Source organism: Oryzias latipes, chromosome 16 (genome assembly GCF_053564925.1).
Source record: "Oryzias latipes strain Hd-rR chromosome 16, Olatipes_Hd-rR_3.1".
Lineage (NCBI taxonomy): Eukaryota > Metazoa > Chordata > Actinopteri > Beloniformes > Adrianichthyidae > Oryzias > Oryzias latipes.
In genome coordinates this window covers 4,643,748-4,657,971 of record NC_136252.1, presented here as the reverse complement: position 1 = coordinate 4,657,971, position 14,224 = coordinate 4,643,748, and the positions used below count along the sequence as shown (strand labels likewise).

At 41.6% G+C, this 14,224-nt stretch overlaps 1 protein-coding gene across 1 annotated transcript in view; it reads left to right on the top strand.

Moving 5' to 3' along the window:
• Nucleotides 1-14,224, top strand: part of rspo2 (R-spondin 2) — an 83,569-nt gene that overhangs the window by 48,080 nt on the left and 21,265 nt on the right. The window contains exons 3-4 of the mRNA NM_001252245.1: nt 9,545-9,688; nt 9,935-10,123. Coding sequence (NP_001239174.1) covers nt 9,545-9,688; nt 9,935-10,123 — 333 coding nt within the window. The remainder of the gene's footprint in view (nt 1-9,544; nt 9,689-9,934; nt 10,124-14,224) is intronic.

Sequence of the window (14,224 nt, the reverse complement as noted above, 5' to 3'; positions counted from 1 at the left end):
ATTTTTCTCATCCTAGGTACAGTGTTAGTAATTATCATCATTGCTTGTTTGACGACTTCTCAATCTGAAAATGCCTTCTTCTTGATGAGAAAATGAGCTGTTCTAAACGAGGCTTCGGTTTAAGAATTGTTTTTCATGCTATATGCAAAAGTCTCTGTCCTTAAAGCCAACAGATTACAGCCCCCCACCCCCCACCGAGATGCTGCTGTCATGTTATCAGTAGCTTGCAGCTCCAGAATGCAGAAGGAAGAACAACATGAAACGGTTCGAGCGGGGCGTTGCTCGCGGGACGGTTGCACTTGCTCAGGCCCGCTAAATGCTACTTGTAGCTTTTATTAGTAATAATGTTTAAATCACCAGTAATTATGATTAAAAGCAGTGTAAACTACACTTTTTCAAAGTTTTACTCCACTGCAGTCACATTTAACTGATTTCCAAAGTGGCACTAAGCCCAGGAGTCAGAGTTAGCTTCTGGAACTGAGGTGGCGTCAGTTTGATAGCCAGGTCTGTTCTTATGTGTCATTATGTGTGACAATATCTTACTCACTTCAGACTGGGCCTTGCTGTATTGGCTTTCAGCAGTTAATATACAGTTGAACAGGAATCATAAAGTATGTCCAGCAACTCCAGTGTTGTCCTCAGGGTTCTTCTCAGCTGCCCCCACACCAGTGCCTGTGGGTGTCACCCCAAAGTTATGCAGGGAGGTTTTGTAGCAAGTATACCTCAGTGTGCTGCTTCATGTTGAGCCAAATCTGCATGAATGCGGTGCAGCCACGTTCTTGTCAAAGTCGCAGTTCATAATGGTTTTAAAAAGAGAGCTGGGGCCAAAACACTTGCTCTCATTCTTTATGACCAGTGAACGCTTTGGCCCAAAGAATTATGAACCAGAAAATAGCTTTTAGAGCTGTCCTCTGATAGATATCTTTTCCAGCTATCAGGGGACAGCTTTCACAACTGTTTTCTACATGTGAATTAGGATAGTTACATTGAACATTCAAGATTTGATCCTTTTCATGTTTTCAGACTCCTCACTGCTTTTCTACAATTAGCATTTTTTATGAGCAATAAATTGTATTTTGACAGTGAGACAGTTGATATTTTAATTGTGAGATTCTTTCTCCCCAATTTGAACATGTAGAACTGTTACGGCCCCCGACAGGCAAACCTGACACAGTCTAAGGGAAATCAAAAAAAAGGGGCCAAAACATATGAACGATGGACACCAAAGTTTAGGAACACAGTTTGAGTGGGAGAAATAACCTGTGTCCTGTAAAACAAAATGAAATAAATTACTGTGCTGGTCCCAACAAAAAACAAAACAGAGGGATTGGAGCCTTGACCAAAAATAAAATTTTTCAGGGGGACAACTGACCCAGCCACGTGGACCGTCGGAGTTAGCAGCTCCCTGCTAAGGCTGCCTAACAGAATCTAACTATTGAAAATAAATAAACAAGGCCCGCAAATAAAGACTACCAAGGTCCAACCCCAAAACAAAATAACGCTTCGTGCTCCCTGACGTCCGGACCCTGTGCGGTCTCTGAGCAGAGCAGACGGACTTCAAGTTTTGTGTTTGAGGGGAGGGGAGGATGCTTTGTTGCTTATGGGAAGCTTCGGACTGCCACCTGTCCCACAGCTCTATGTGAACGAGCAGCCAAATTCAGGAGAACCATGTCTCCGGCTTTGGGGCGGTGTGTTAGCTTTTCAAAGCAGAAATGCCGCTCAGTCCTTAGAAACCGTTCAAACAATCACGTGGATTTGTGTTTCCAGTCGTGTCCCGGCAAAATAAAGGCTGATGTTATTCCCACATATTTACGTGCAGCCAAGATGCAGATTGCAGCATTTCCCGCATCGATTTATGCTCATCCAGGCTAAATGTTGTTAGCGCATGTTGTTAGCCTTCACCTAACCGTTTTTCCGGCTTCGTTTTGCCACAAAAAAGCACTGACCACACAGATTAAAAATAAAATGATGAGCGAACAGGCGCTTCATAATAACCATAACATTAACAAAAGCACGTTTAGAAGATCATCTCGTATATCACCGAGCTGCTAGATATGTATGCGGCAGCTCACTTTGTTTACATCGGGATTCGTTACCTCTTCCAGTATTTTGAAAGTGTTGCGCATGTAAACGTTAGTTCTAATCGGAAAACTTTTTTCTGGGCCCATGTACACAGTTGAATTCTAATCCGACCATTGATCCGATCAAGATATTTTTCCCATGTAACCGCGGCTAATGAAAGGGTGGACATGATCAACATCGGGTGATAGAGATTATGCTGATGTCATTTTTGCTCGAAAACAGGGTCTGCTGTTGGCGCCGCCTGTTTCCTCCCTCCTCTGATGTGGCGTACAGTAAACCCTTGTTTTTCGCGGGGGTTAGGTTCCAAAAAGAACCCGTGATAGGCAAAATCCGTGAAGTAGAAACCTTTATTTTTTGAACAAGTATTATAAAATTAAAAACTCTATTATACATTAAAAGAAAGAACAAACTATTTTACATGCTCAAGCATTTGTTTCACAAATAAAAGTACTTTAGAAACGTTTTTTTCAACAAATAACTTCTGTACTGTACTCTCAAATGATAATTTGAATCATCAATGTGAACAGAAGGCTTCAAATTGCAGAGATTAGCCCCGCCCACCGCGACCCGAGAGTAATTGGATCAAACGGGAGAAAATTTAAAATGATTATGAAAAAAATACAAAGTACAGTCGGAAAAATTGTAACTCAGGTGTATTTCACTGCTATTCATATTGAACCGCTGCATCCTGACTCCGTTCTGCAGTGTTTTCTTCTTTTGAAGCCCGCGGTGCAGCTGTGTTTGTTCAGGAGAAGAACATAGTGATAGGCAGTTTTTGTCGCTCTTTTTTCTATGGGTTTTAGAGAAACTGCAAGAGAATTTGCACGTACGTGTTGTAAATTGGGCAAGCTGTTTTACGTACGTTTACATATTAAACTGCAACGTTATTGACGCACAGGTAGAGAAGAAGCGGAGTGACTTTTTAGCCAATCAGAATGCAGAATACAATGCACGATGCAAATCCGTGAAGTAGCGACACCGTGAAAAGTAAACAGTGTTATAGCGAGGGATTACTGTATATCAGTGATAATGCTCTTCCAAAGTTTCTACTTTACAATTTCTATTTTTCTAATTTACAGTCTAGTTTTTCATTCATTTCAAGCTGGTCCCATAGTTTGGATTGTTGTAGTTGCACAGTCTAATAAAAAGCAGCAGTTAGTTTTGGATATTTGGCTTTTATGACAGTTCTGTAAACCCTGCTTTCAAAGTTTTTGTCAGTACAATGAATCCATCAGCCCATGAAAATAAGCATTTCTTCTCAGCGGTAACAGAATTCAAAAGTGTGCTACCTTGAATGAGTTGAAGGATTTCTGTGCTTGACCGGTCATCTGATGCTTGTGCTGTCTTCTTGAGCGCTAGGGCCAGCCGAGCAGGGCACATCACAGACTGTTTCCCTAGGTGGAGAAGCTAGGAGCATGGCTGACACATCGGTCATGTTCCATTGTATCTCTCTGGGAGGGAGGGGGGTGCGCTGATTGACAGTAACACCATCTCAGCTTCACCTATGTCTGTGTATCTGAGCAGAGGTTCACCCATCCAAACAAAACAAAAAAAGGGCAGAGCTGGACCGAATACTACTGAATACTGAGCACTATAGCCACAAATATCTGCCATTAGCAGCTTCAAATGTGTATTTTTTTTTTCCAATTAAGCATGTCCAAAGTCTGGTTTGTGGGACAGAAGCACCCTGCTTTTAAATTGTATTCCACTTGCAGAACCTTTCCAAAAAAATTATGGTCCACAGCCAAATTAGCTTACTATCCAAACACAGGCTGCATGGTGGTGCAGTGGTTATCACGCTAGCCTCACAGTGGTTCAAATCTCAGCTGGGTTCTCTCTGTGTGGAGTTTGCATGTTCTCCCCGTGCATGTGTGGGTTTTCTCCAGGCACTCTGGCTTACCCAGTCCAGAAATATGCTTCATAGGTTACTATGGTTACTCTAAGCATCCATAAGTGTGTGTGTGTGATTGTGTGCCCTGCGACAGACCTGCGCCTTGCCTTTACCCACCAGGAGCTGGGACAAGCACCCATGACCCCGAAAGAGATATAGTAGGTTAAGAAAAATGGATGGACTTAAATTTAACTTTTCTATACAGATTTAACATTGCAGATAATGTATACATTTAAATTCTATGTAAAATTTCTGTTTGCTATCATAATTAGCTTATAGATCTGACTGCTTTTAAATGACACATTGGAAAAGTTGTGTCAAAGTTACAAAACTTTCAGCATATTTTTTATTTCAGAACTTTTACATTCAGTGCCCCATAGAAAACACCAGCAGTGTTTTGCCCACATTCTATATCTGCTCTGTAGGTACGACGATGTGTCTCACTAGCAACGTGTGATCGCTGCCTTTGAAATCACACAGGATGGTCCATGTCCTTAAACTACAAACATTCAAACTGCAAAGTTTGTCCTAGACTAAGATTGAGGTGCAGCACTCTGAGAGTTTATTAGTTTGTTTGCTACACAGCAAAATCAGTATTTTATGTTCACTCACATCTAAGGCCCTTAATATTTTGTAAATCTGAAACGATTATGTCCCCCCCCTTTTTTTTTACTGATGATTTGTTTTGGAAAAAAAGTTTAATCCAGCATTTTATTAACGTAATATTTATGCTTTAATATTTACCTAAATCATGTTTGAGCTTTCTTTAATTTTTTAGTCAGTTATTTACAGATTATTTTTTATTTGACTTGGCTTTTAAAAATGATTTGTTTAGATACATGTTTTATAATGATAAATGAAAAAGATATATATAATAATAATATAATATATTTTTACAACGTGGACATGAATGCAGCGCCAAACAGAGTCTGGGTAGGATTTCTTGTTAAGATCCATGCTTTCCAGGTAGAAGGATGTGTGGCCTGACAGCCTGCTCCATTTCTGGGTAAATGAGCTTCCTGAGTTGTCTTTTTTAATGCTCCTTCTTAGTTAATGGACTGATAACACATGGTGCAGTCATCCTGTGGGGGGACAGCAATTGACACAAGCTGGCATGAGGCTTTGAGTATCTATGATGAAATCAGCAGGTTTCCCAACCACACCACAGCTGAGGGGCCAGATTCTGCCAGGCATCCGCTGTTAGATCACATCCACTTGACATGCAAACCACGCAAAAGCTAAATCACAAAACTCATCCTGAAAGGCAAAGGGGTGACGGTGGAAGTGATGCAGAGCTGATGGCAACTCTGCAAAATGGAACTTCCTCAGCCACTTGAATGGCAGTTTTTTTAGCTCCTCACCATGCGTGTGCTTTCTTTAAGCTGTATTTATATAAAAATACCTCAGACCCATAAAAAGAATGACGATATTGATAATATTACATTTAAGAACCAGATACACTGAAACTTCAGCAGGGTCTGACGACCTCATTATTTCTCATTAGCCTCCTTCAGGCACCCCGGTGAAGACTTTAAAGGTGGTCCTGAGGTTAATCCTTCAGGAGGAATGAACCCGGTCCCCTGGATCTGTTTCTGGCACTGCTGGACAAGCTGCTTCACTGTTGATTTGGGTCTGAGGTCCATGTCGGAGCCCTTGCAGTGCTCCAGATAGCCCACACTGTCCCAGATAGCCTTCATGGCCGATAGCAGGACTGAAGGATAAATGCTTATCATGGAGGAACCCACCTAACTTTCACATGACCTCTGACCCCCCAGGCTTCCCCTGCTGGCTTCTAACTTCTATGGTGCCTCAGTGCGTGTTATAGACTTCATCCATCCTACAAAGTGACATAACTTATCATGTATTTACAACAAGATCAATCAAAAACCTTGCCGAAGACTACTGCTGATTCAAGAGTGTAAAATGTTGTGTTACTGATATTGACTGACAAGCTGACTGCTTGAGAGTGCTACCAGATGTCTCCCTGCTGCTCCTTCACTGTTTGTTTACCAGCTAGAAGTCTCAGGGAATGATAAGCCTGGAAAGGATGAATTAGAAATAATAGATTTGAAAAATGTGGCTTACAACAAATAATAATTAGTTATGACAATGAACAACAAAGGGCTTTATGTTTATCAAACCCATCCATCCATTTTCTTAACCTGCTGTATCCAAAGCCATAATGTGGCTGTTGTTGGATGAAGTCAGGGTACATTCTGGACAGGTCACCAGTCTGTCACACGGGTACACAAGTATTCCCACACATAGGGACACTGAGAGAGCAACCAATCAACCTATGAAGCATGTTTGTGGACTGTCAGAGAAAACCCACAGACAGGGTGAGAACATGCAAACTCATCACAGAAAGATTGCAGTCGTGTTTTGAACCAGGGCATTCACGCTGCGAATCACAGTTTGGTTCTAATATCTCAAAGCCTTGACTAAATGATGTAAATAAGAGCGCTTGCAATGGTTCTGTCACTTGAATTTGGTGTTGGACACTAGTTTATTAAAAGCTAATTTAGTGTGTCCTGAGATACATCTCCAAAGGCACATCACATCCCTGATGTGATCCAAATGATGAATTGAGCTTTGATGAAAGCCCTGATATCACCAGCTGCTTCACACCAAGCAGCAGCACGCCTGACTCGCTGACAGAAGTTCCACCCTTCCCACAGATCACACTTTGCAAAGACATACATGTGAGATGATCATGCCCATTCAGCATGATGTTTCCTAGCAACAGTTATTTCCTTAATGAGATGGCAACATTGGCTAACACTAAAGCTGTGACGGTGTGGGATTTTTGATCACCGCGGTGATGAAGCAGCAGGAGTTGCGGTTAACCCCTCCCCCCGCAGCTGCTGCCAAACACAAAATCCCCCTGTGGCCACGTCGCAAATTAATGCAATTTATAATTACAACGCAGTATTCTTTATTAACAAATAACAGTAACAACTAACTATCTAACTAATGAACTAACTATATAGATGTTGTAGAATGAGGATGTGTGTGTGTGTGTGTGTCAGCGCGCTGCGTGTGTAAGAGGAGTGAGAGCGTGCACAAGTGTTGGGGGTGCGCGTTCATGTTTGTTGTTACAGAGTGAAAGACAACATTAATGAAAGGTTTCCTCCAGAGGATCGGTGATTGATTCTTTATTAACACTAAATCCGCGGTGATGCGGTTTTCGTCACACCCCTAGCTGACACCCAAGAAGCTAACATCCTAGCTTAGATCTACATAAAACATTAGTTGTTTAATTAATTCTAAATATAAATTAGACAGATTTTAAAATAACCTACCAATTACTGAGGGTAACAGTGATAAGCGGTATTTCTGATTTTTTTACCACATTGTAGTTGCACACTAAAGATCAAAAGTCTAGGATTAGATGGAAATGTTTTGTTTTTATAATAGAAAAGTGAACAGGACATCCTACAGCTGGATTTTTCATTTCAAAATATTCCTTTCTTCAAAGTTTGTCTTCTTGAAAAACAATTTGCAGCAACTATAACACAGTTAGAAGGAATTTTATCTACACGGCCTTAGAGCAGACTTGAAGCACTGAATAAAGTCGTCCCCCCCCCCCCCCCCCCCCCCCGGAGAATCTCCCATAAGAGCTGGAACGTTTTTTCCCCATTTCTTTATGTAATCGACATTAGACTGACTGATCTCTAATTAGAATGGTTTCTTTCTGTTCTTTTTGAGCCTGAAAACAAACAAATGAGTGCCGCAGCTTCAGTTACTAAACTAAGCATTCAGAAGGTCATGGCTTTCTCTCATAGCTAGATCATGCAGTTATTCACTTGAAAAGGAAAAGTCTTGCATGAAGAATGACACTGAGGAGCTTCTCCTTGCAAAACATAATTTTATTCTTAAAAACAATAATCTGAGCAGTTTGGAGATGGATATATTAGTTTTTTGTAATGTTAAATTACATTTGTGTGCTTATCTTTATAAAACAGAAAAGTATTATGAAAAGTTACCCAACTGATCCATAGATTTCCAGGCCTGGATACATTTGTGGAGTTTGGAATCTTTTTCTTGTAAAGATCACATTTTTAAACATGTTCCCAAATGTTTTGCTAGTTTATGCATCTGGTAATATTAAATAAATACATTATGACACACTTTTACAGTCAAGCAGTGTCTGCAACTTGTCCTCACTGACTCTTCCATTTACAGACAATTTGAATACAAATTTCTATCATATTTGTTTGAGTGAAATCATTTAATAGAAAACAAAGATAATAAGCAGACATCTTCGATTACAGGGCTTACTTAGCTGAGTTTTAATTATTTGACACACAGCAGCAAAAACTTAATGGGTTAAAAAGCAAAAATAAACATTCTGGCTGCAATAATTCATTGCACAAAATACATACAAATCACCAGAGGAGATAGGAGACAGCTGAAGAGAGAAGTGCCTATGATGTTTTAGAAGGTGGAGTACATCTGTGTTGTCTTGGGGTCGATCTCTAACCACGTCTTATTGGTATGTGTGTCCGCAGTTTGTTTAGACTGGTCGGGAAAGCGTGAGACCAGAGTGAGTGGGCAGAGGCCATACTTTAGGGTTCAAAGTGAAGCGGGGAGGGACCCCCTCGTTTTGCAGGAATGTCGAGGAGGAGGCCTGATGGTTAGCTGGAGATGGTGTAATTAAGGGGTGTGATTGTGAGAATCTTCCCTTCCCCGGGCCCTGCAGGGGTCACAGATAAAGGAGCAGCCCTCCGTCTCTCTCACACAGTATCGCAGTCAAAAGAAAGGCGCATGATAATACATGGTTGCCATCCCTCACAAGTCACAAAAAGAGGAAGGAATGACATCTTTACCTGGAAAGCGCCTGCGAGTGCAGAAAAAAGGTGTCTCCTGGTTATTGGGCAAGAGGGCCACATGGAGTTTCTGAGAAGCGGCATAAATTAGATAGCACCAGGAGACTCCTTCTAATCATGTGGGCCTGTGCGTCGCCCCGTTGGTGTGGTTGTTGTAATTTAGCCCTGCTTGACGTGCTATTTGCAGAAAGCTTGATGACACATTGCCAGGTCTTTCTTTTCTAGCGCTGTGCTGTGTGAGATGCATAGCAGCAGGGTGTGGCGTGAGACGATAAGTAGGAGACGATAGGTTTGCTGACTAAACCATTCTGTATTTATTTGGCAAGATGTTATTTAACAAACCCACCTTCCCTCTTTGAAAAGCGAGCCAAAGCCCAAAGGGTCCACATTGCTCTGAGATCATGGGCCATCATTCACAATTTAATGAAAACCTTACTTTTCATTAGTTTTGGGTTATGGGAAAAGACACAAATTTGAGCAGCGTAGAGGGACAAGATAGCATCACGAATATTAGTATTCCTATTGCAGCACATCATAGGTCCATGTTTTTAGACCAACCTATTGATAGAGGTCGAATAGAGGAGGAGAATAGTGAACCACGTCCCCTTCAGAGGATTTTTTAGGAAGACATACCGTAACCTTATCAGGACTCTTTCTCAAACATTTTAGGTCTCAATTAACTCCAGATGACAGGGTTCCTCACACCCCAATAACTCTCCCCGTTTTCTGCTTTTTCCTCCAGGGTGCAGGATAGATAACTGCGAGTCTTGCTTCAGCAAAGACTTCTGCACCAAGTGCAAGTCTGGCTTTTACCTCCACAAGGGGCGTTGCTTTGATAAGTGCCCTGAGGGTTTTGCGCCGCTGGAGGACAACATGGAGTGTGGAGGTATGTGAAGCTAAACAAACATGCAACAGAAGGGTATACCAAGACTGTCTTTCATCCGTTCTTCCGCCTGTGCACATTATCGCACGTATCTAAGTAGCTGTCCATTTGTGACTCTAAAACAGCAGTTGAACTTGGACCACACACAAAGACAAGGCTTCTTAGTGAAGCCCCTCTAACCTGTATCAAAGCTTAGCCTGGGGTCTTGAGTTGCTCTCACTCGTCTGTGGTCTGAATGTCCCCTGACAGAGGGCTGCGAGGTGGGGCAGTGGAGCGACTGGGGAGCCTGCACCAGAAGAAACAAAACCTGCGGCTATAAGTGGGGTCTGGAGACCCGAACCCGGCACATTGTAAAGAAACCACCCAAGGACACAATCCCTTGTCCCACCATCGCCGAGTCCAGGATGTGCAAAATGGCCATGAGGCATTGCAGGAGAGGTAAGGGTTATTGGCACCTTTGAGTTTGAGTTCTTACATTTACTTTGACATCTTAAGACTTGAGCTAAACCTCTATACACAGTAGTCACAGGGCCCCAGTGAAGCAGAAATAACTATTGTGGTAATAAAATACAAATTGTGATGTCGGCGCATGTGGACGCCAGGTCTTAAAAGGCTAAAGTTGACTTTAGAAACAAAAGAGAAAAATGGTGCTTGCCTTTATTGTGGAACAGTTGTGCATCACATGCAGCCTTGTTATTTTCAATTTCTGTGTTACTGAGATTAACATTGACGTTTTTTTGCATAAAATGTTATTATTGGATTTTGGCACACTGTTTCCAGAAAGCGCTTTTCCTGGACTTTATTGCAAACCCCTGTCTTCCATCTCCCTTCATCTTCCTAGTGGAATTCCTAAACGTGGGAGCTGCAGGTTTCCTCAGCAGCTGTCTCTGTTTCTCCTGTCAGGTTGAGGGATTTTTGTGGCATTTATGTCGGCTGGTAAATGAAAAGTCAATGGCCTTTCTCTGTGTGCAAATACAGCTGAAGGAATTTTTTTTTTTCGTTTGCACAGATGGTCCAAACACACCATTTGAGGCAAGGGCAGCACTTTTAAAATAAACGCATTTTCCCCTTAATGTACTTTTACTTCCTTCATAAACTGTGGATTAAGCTAAACCAAGTGTAAATATTTAATTCCCCAGAAAAGAGAAGCCATTACAGTGGCAGATATCACTCAGTTTCTAAACAAAAAAGAAAAAAAAAAGTGAATGGTGTTTAGCAGAAAGAGGATAATATTCTAACCTCAAGGATTTTATCCATTTTTGGCGTAGAGAGCTGGACTGGTGGGTCTTTCAGTCAAGTGGTGCAAGAGTAAATAAACTTGAAATAAGCTCTAAAACGTTCTCATGTTTCAGCAGTACTGGGGCAGCGGCTGCTGTTTGGGTTGGAAACAGTGGTCCCATGGCACACTTGGCTCCTAAAGCCGTGTCCTGTTTTTCGGGAATCCCCCCCCCCCCCCCCCCCCCCCAGCACTTCTTTTTGACTCTGACACGCTGCACGACCTTTTCCTTTGCAACTTTATGAGCCTCTCTAATTAAGAGCCTGCATTGTTGATGGCTGACACGGCTGTCAGAGACTTCAGGTATGAAGTCTCAGTCGTTAGGGATGCTGCATGAATGCATAGCAGAGGCATTTTCCTGGAGTTCCATGGAAACCAAAAGCAGACTCCCTGTGTCTGTCTGCCTGGAACCCACTGCTCCCTGGTGATGTGGTCATTGTAAACCTCCGAGTGCAATTCCTCATCCAGTGACGGATGCATCCCTTGTTGCCACAAGCTGTGAGTTAAAAGTGTCACTGCACACGCATTTTGGAGGTCGCTGGTCTTGTGAGGTACTGTGGTGGCCCGTTTAATAAAGCCAAATATCAGTGTGGGGCATGTGTTGTTAATTCCATTCGGCAGGTGAAAAATCCCAACTTGGCAAAAGCCAGTGAAATGCAGCACTCTGAGCTTCAAATAAACACAGGGAAAATGTGGGCCACTTAAGTCAAATGGGAGAAGAAACCCTCTGCAGATGCAGGGGTGTCGCGTGTAACTCCATCTGTTGTAAAATAAGCACTTGATGTAAGTGGTATTAAAGTGCAACCCAGAGGGAAGGAAGGCCACCCTCACACACACAGGTGAACAGACAGGGGAAGGTCTGCTGGAGAGTTAATGGTTAGGAGCCTCCTTAAAAGACACTTGGATTTGTGCAAACTGCAAAGACTTGGAGAGCTTTCACGCCAAAATGATGCTTTAAGAGGAGCTTTGCTAATGACTAGTAATTACTTTTTCAATTAGTGAATTTAGAAAATTCTGAATTCACAAAATCAATTTTATGGACAAAAAAAAATGGTAATTTGTGCCTTTTCACCTTACTTTAAAGACCCACTCCAATGAAGAATGTGGTCTTGTTGATTTTTATCATGTTCTTGTGCTATTTTCTGATGATGGAGGATGGATGACAGGAAGTGGGGACGGGCTTACTCCACACCAGCTCTCCCGCCCACAACTCAGAGGTGAATTTCTGAACTCCTGCCGCTCTGCAAAAACTATGCCCTATTGGCTAAAATCGGCATACAGAACATTTTTACAATAGATTAAAAGATGATCTGAGTGGGACTTTAAGGCCCAAAGTGCTTCACAGTCACAGTCCTATGCGCTCATGCACACACTGACTCTGCTGCCAATCATACAAGGCGCCAGTGCAATGTGGGGTTCAGTGTCTTGCTCTAGGAAACATGGGCAGGCAAGGTAGGAACTGAACCTGCAACCCTCTGATCAGAGATTGACCACTCTACCCCTGCACCACAGTCACCCCAAGTATTGATAAAAACTATAGACCACTGTCGGCTTTTCTCTGAAGATTCTCTGGGTTTGGGATCTGCACTGAATTATTATATAACTATATTATATAAATAAAATCATAGAAACTAAGAGAAAGCTGAAATTTGATTACAACACACATCCTATCAGCCCGGTTTGCATTACAGTGAATTAACATATTTGGATTGCTTTAGATGACATCAACACATTTTCCTCTCTCTGTTTGACACAGGGATCTTTGGTCGTGTTTTTGTTCATCACACAGAAATGAACACGATCAGATAATGTGAAGAAGGATGGCTTTTAGGTGATCATTGTGTTGAGTCCCAGTAAAGGAGACCGTTGTAAACAGCATGCATCATACATGTTGCTGAGAGTTCTTTTTTGGTCTTTGTCCATGTCTGCCAGAACAGCAGTCCCTTGATAACTCTGCTGTGTCTTGAAAATGACAGCCAAACCAGTGTGGAGCACTCTCAGAGATAACCTACACAGCGGTTCACCGTCAGACTCCGTTTTTCCTTTCAAATGTCCAGTAGGTTGAAAGCCAGCTTAGGAAGGAGCACAGATACACTGGGAATTTCTTCTTTTCTTTCTTCTTCTGGAAAGCTGGCCTGAAGCAAATGTTTTAAAGAATAAATTACTAAGTAAACAGTTTTACTACAACTACATGACATCAAGTTCAGACTGTACACAGAAGGAATGAGAGATTTATAATGAGAAAAGGTGTTTTGATTAACACAGATATAAATTAACATGTAACTCTGCGAGATTCCAGGCATGCTTCATTTCCCTCTTCAGTACTTTGGCAGGTCAAAGCCAGTTACAAAACACACATGAAATGCATTTTACATTCAGAAAAGATGAAGAAATAATGAAGGAAATGTTTAATCTAGAAATTTAGAGGTTGCTTTATGCTGTTTTAGAGTCATCCTGCATACAATTTATTACGTAGTCTGTCCTGATTAAAATGGTTATTTGCATCAAGATGGACCACGGTTACTTCAAGATTTACCTTTGATATATCTGTAATTGTAAGAGTTAAGTCTAGTTTTTTTTTCTACTTGATTCTCAAAGCAGAGCTTTGAATCAAGAACAATACTCAAATATTTACCCTTATTATCAGCTAAGTTTGTCAATTGTGTCATGTCAGCAGGATCTGGACTTTGAAAACCTTTACTAAAAAATCCAAGCACAGGTTTTTCAGTGGCTGTGGATGTTGTAGTTTGTACTTAAAGACATTAAGAGTTTTACACTAGGATTAGGGACACCTCTGAAACAGTTTGAAGTAAAAAAATGTTTCAGAAAAGCACATTTGCATAGTGCTTAGTTTGTGGTTCCACTGTAATTGTTTCTCAAGCAGAAGCCTGTGTAGCACACACTAACCAACGTCTTACACATTTTAGTAGCCACTCAACTTTTCGGACAAAATGAATGTAAAAAAGAACATTTTATAGAGATAAAGCTCTCCAAAAATGAATATGAGAGGATTACTCACAGCCGATGTTACTACTTTGACTGATTAGAATGGTGGAAAATTGAAGTAATATCGTCTTTAATCATAATCAAAGATGTTGCTTAACCTTGTGCTATCTTAGATGACCCCACCCTTACACTGACGTGTTCTCCCTACCATGACAAAGGTGGATAAAGGTGGAAAGATTTCATGTAATCCATGGACACCAGTGAAGATCACAAATCATTGAAGAAAAAAGGTTCAGAGCACTGTCTAGTGGGTCTAG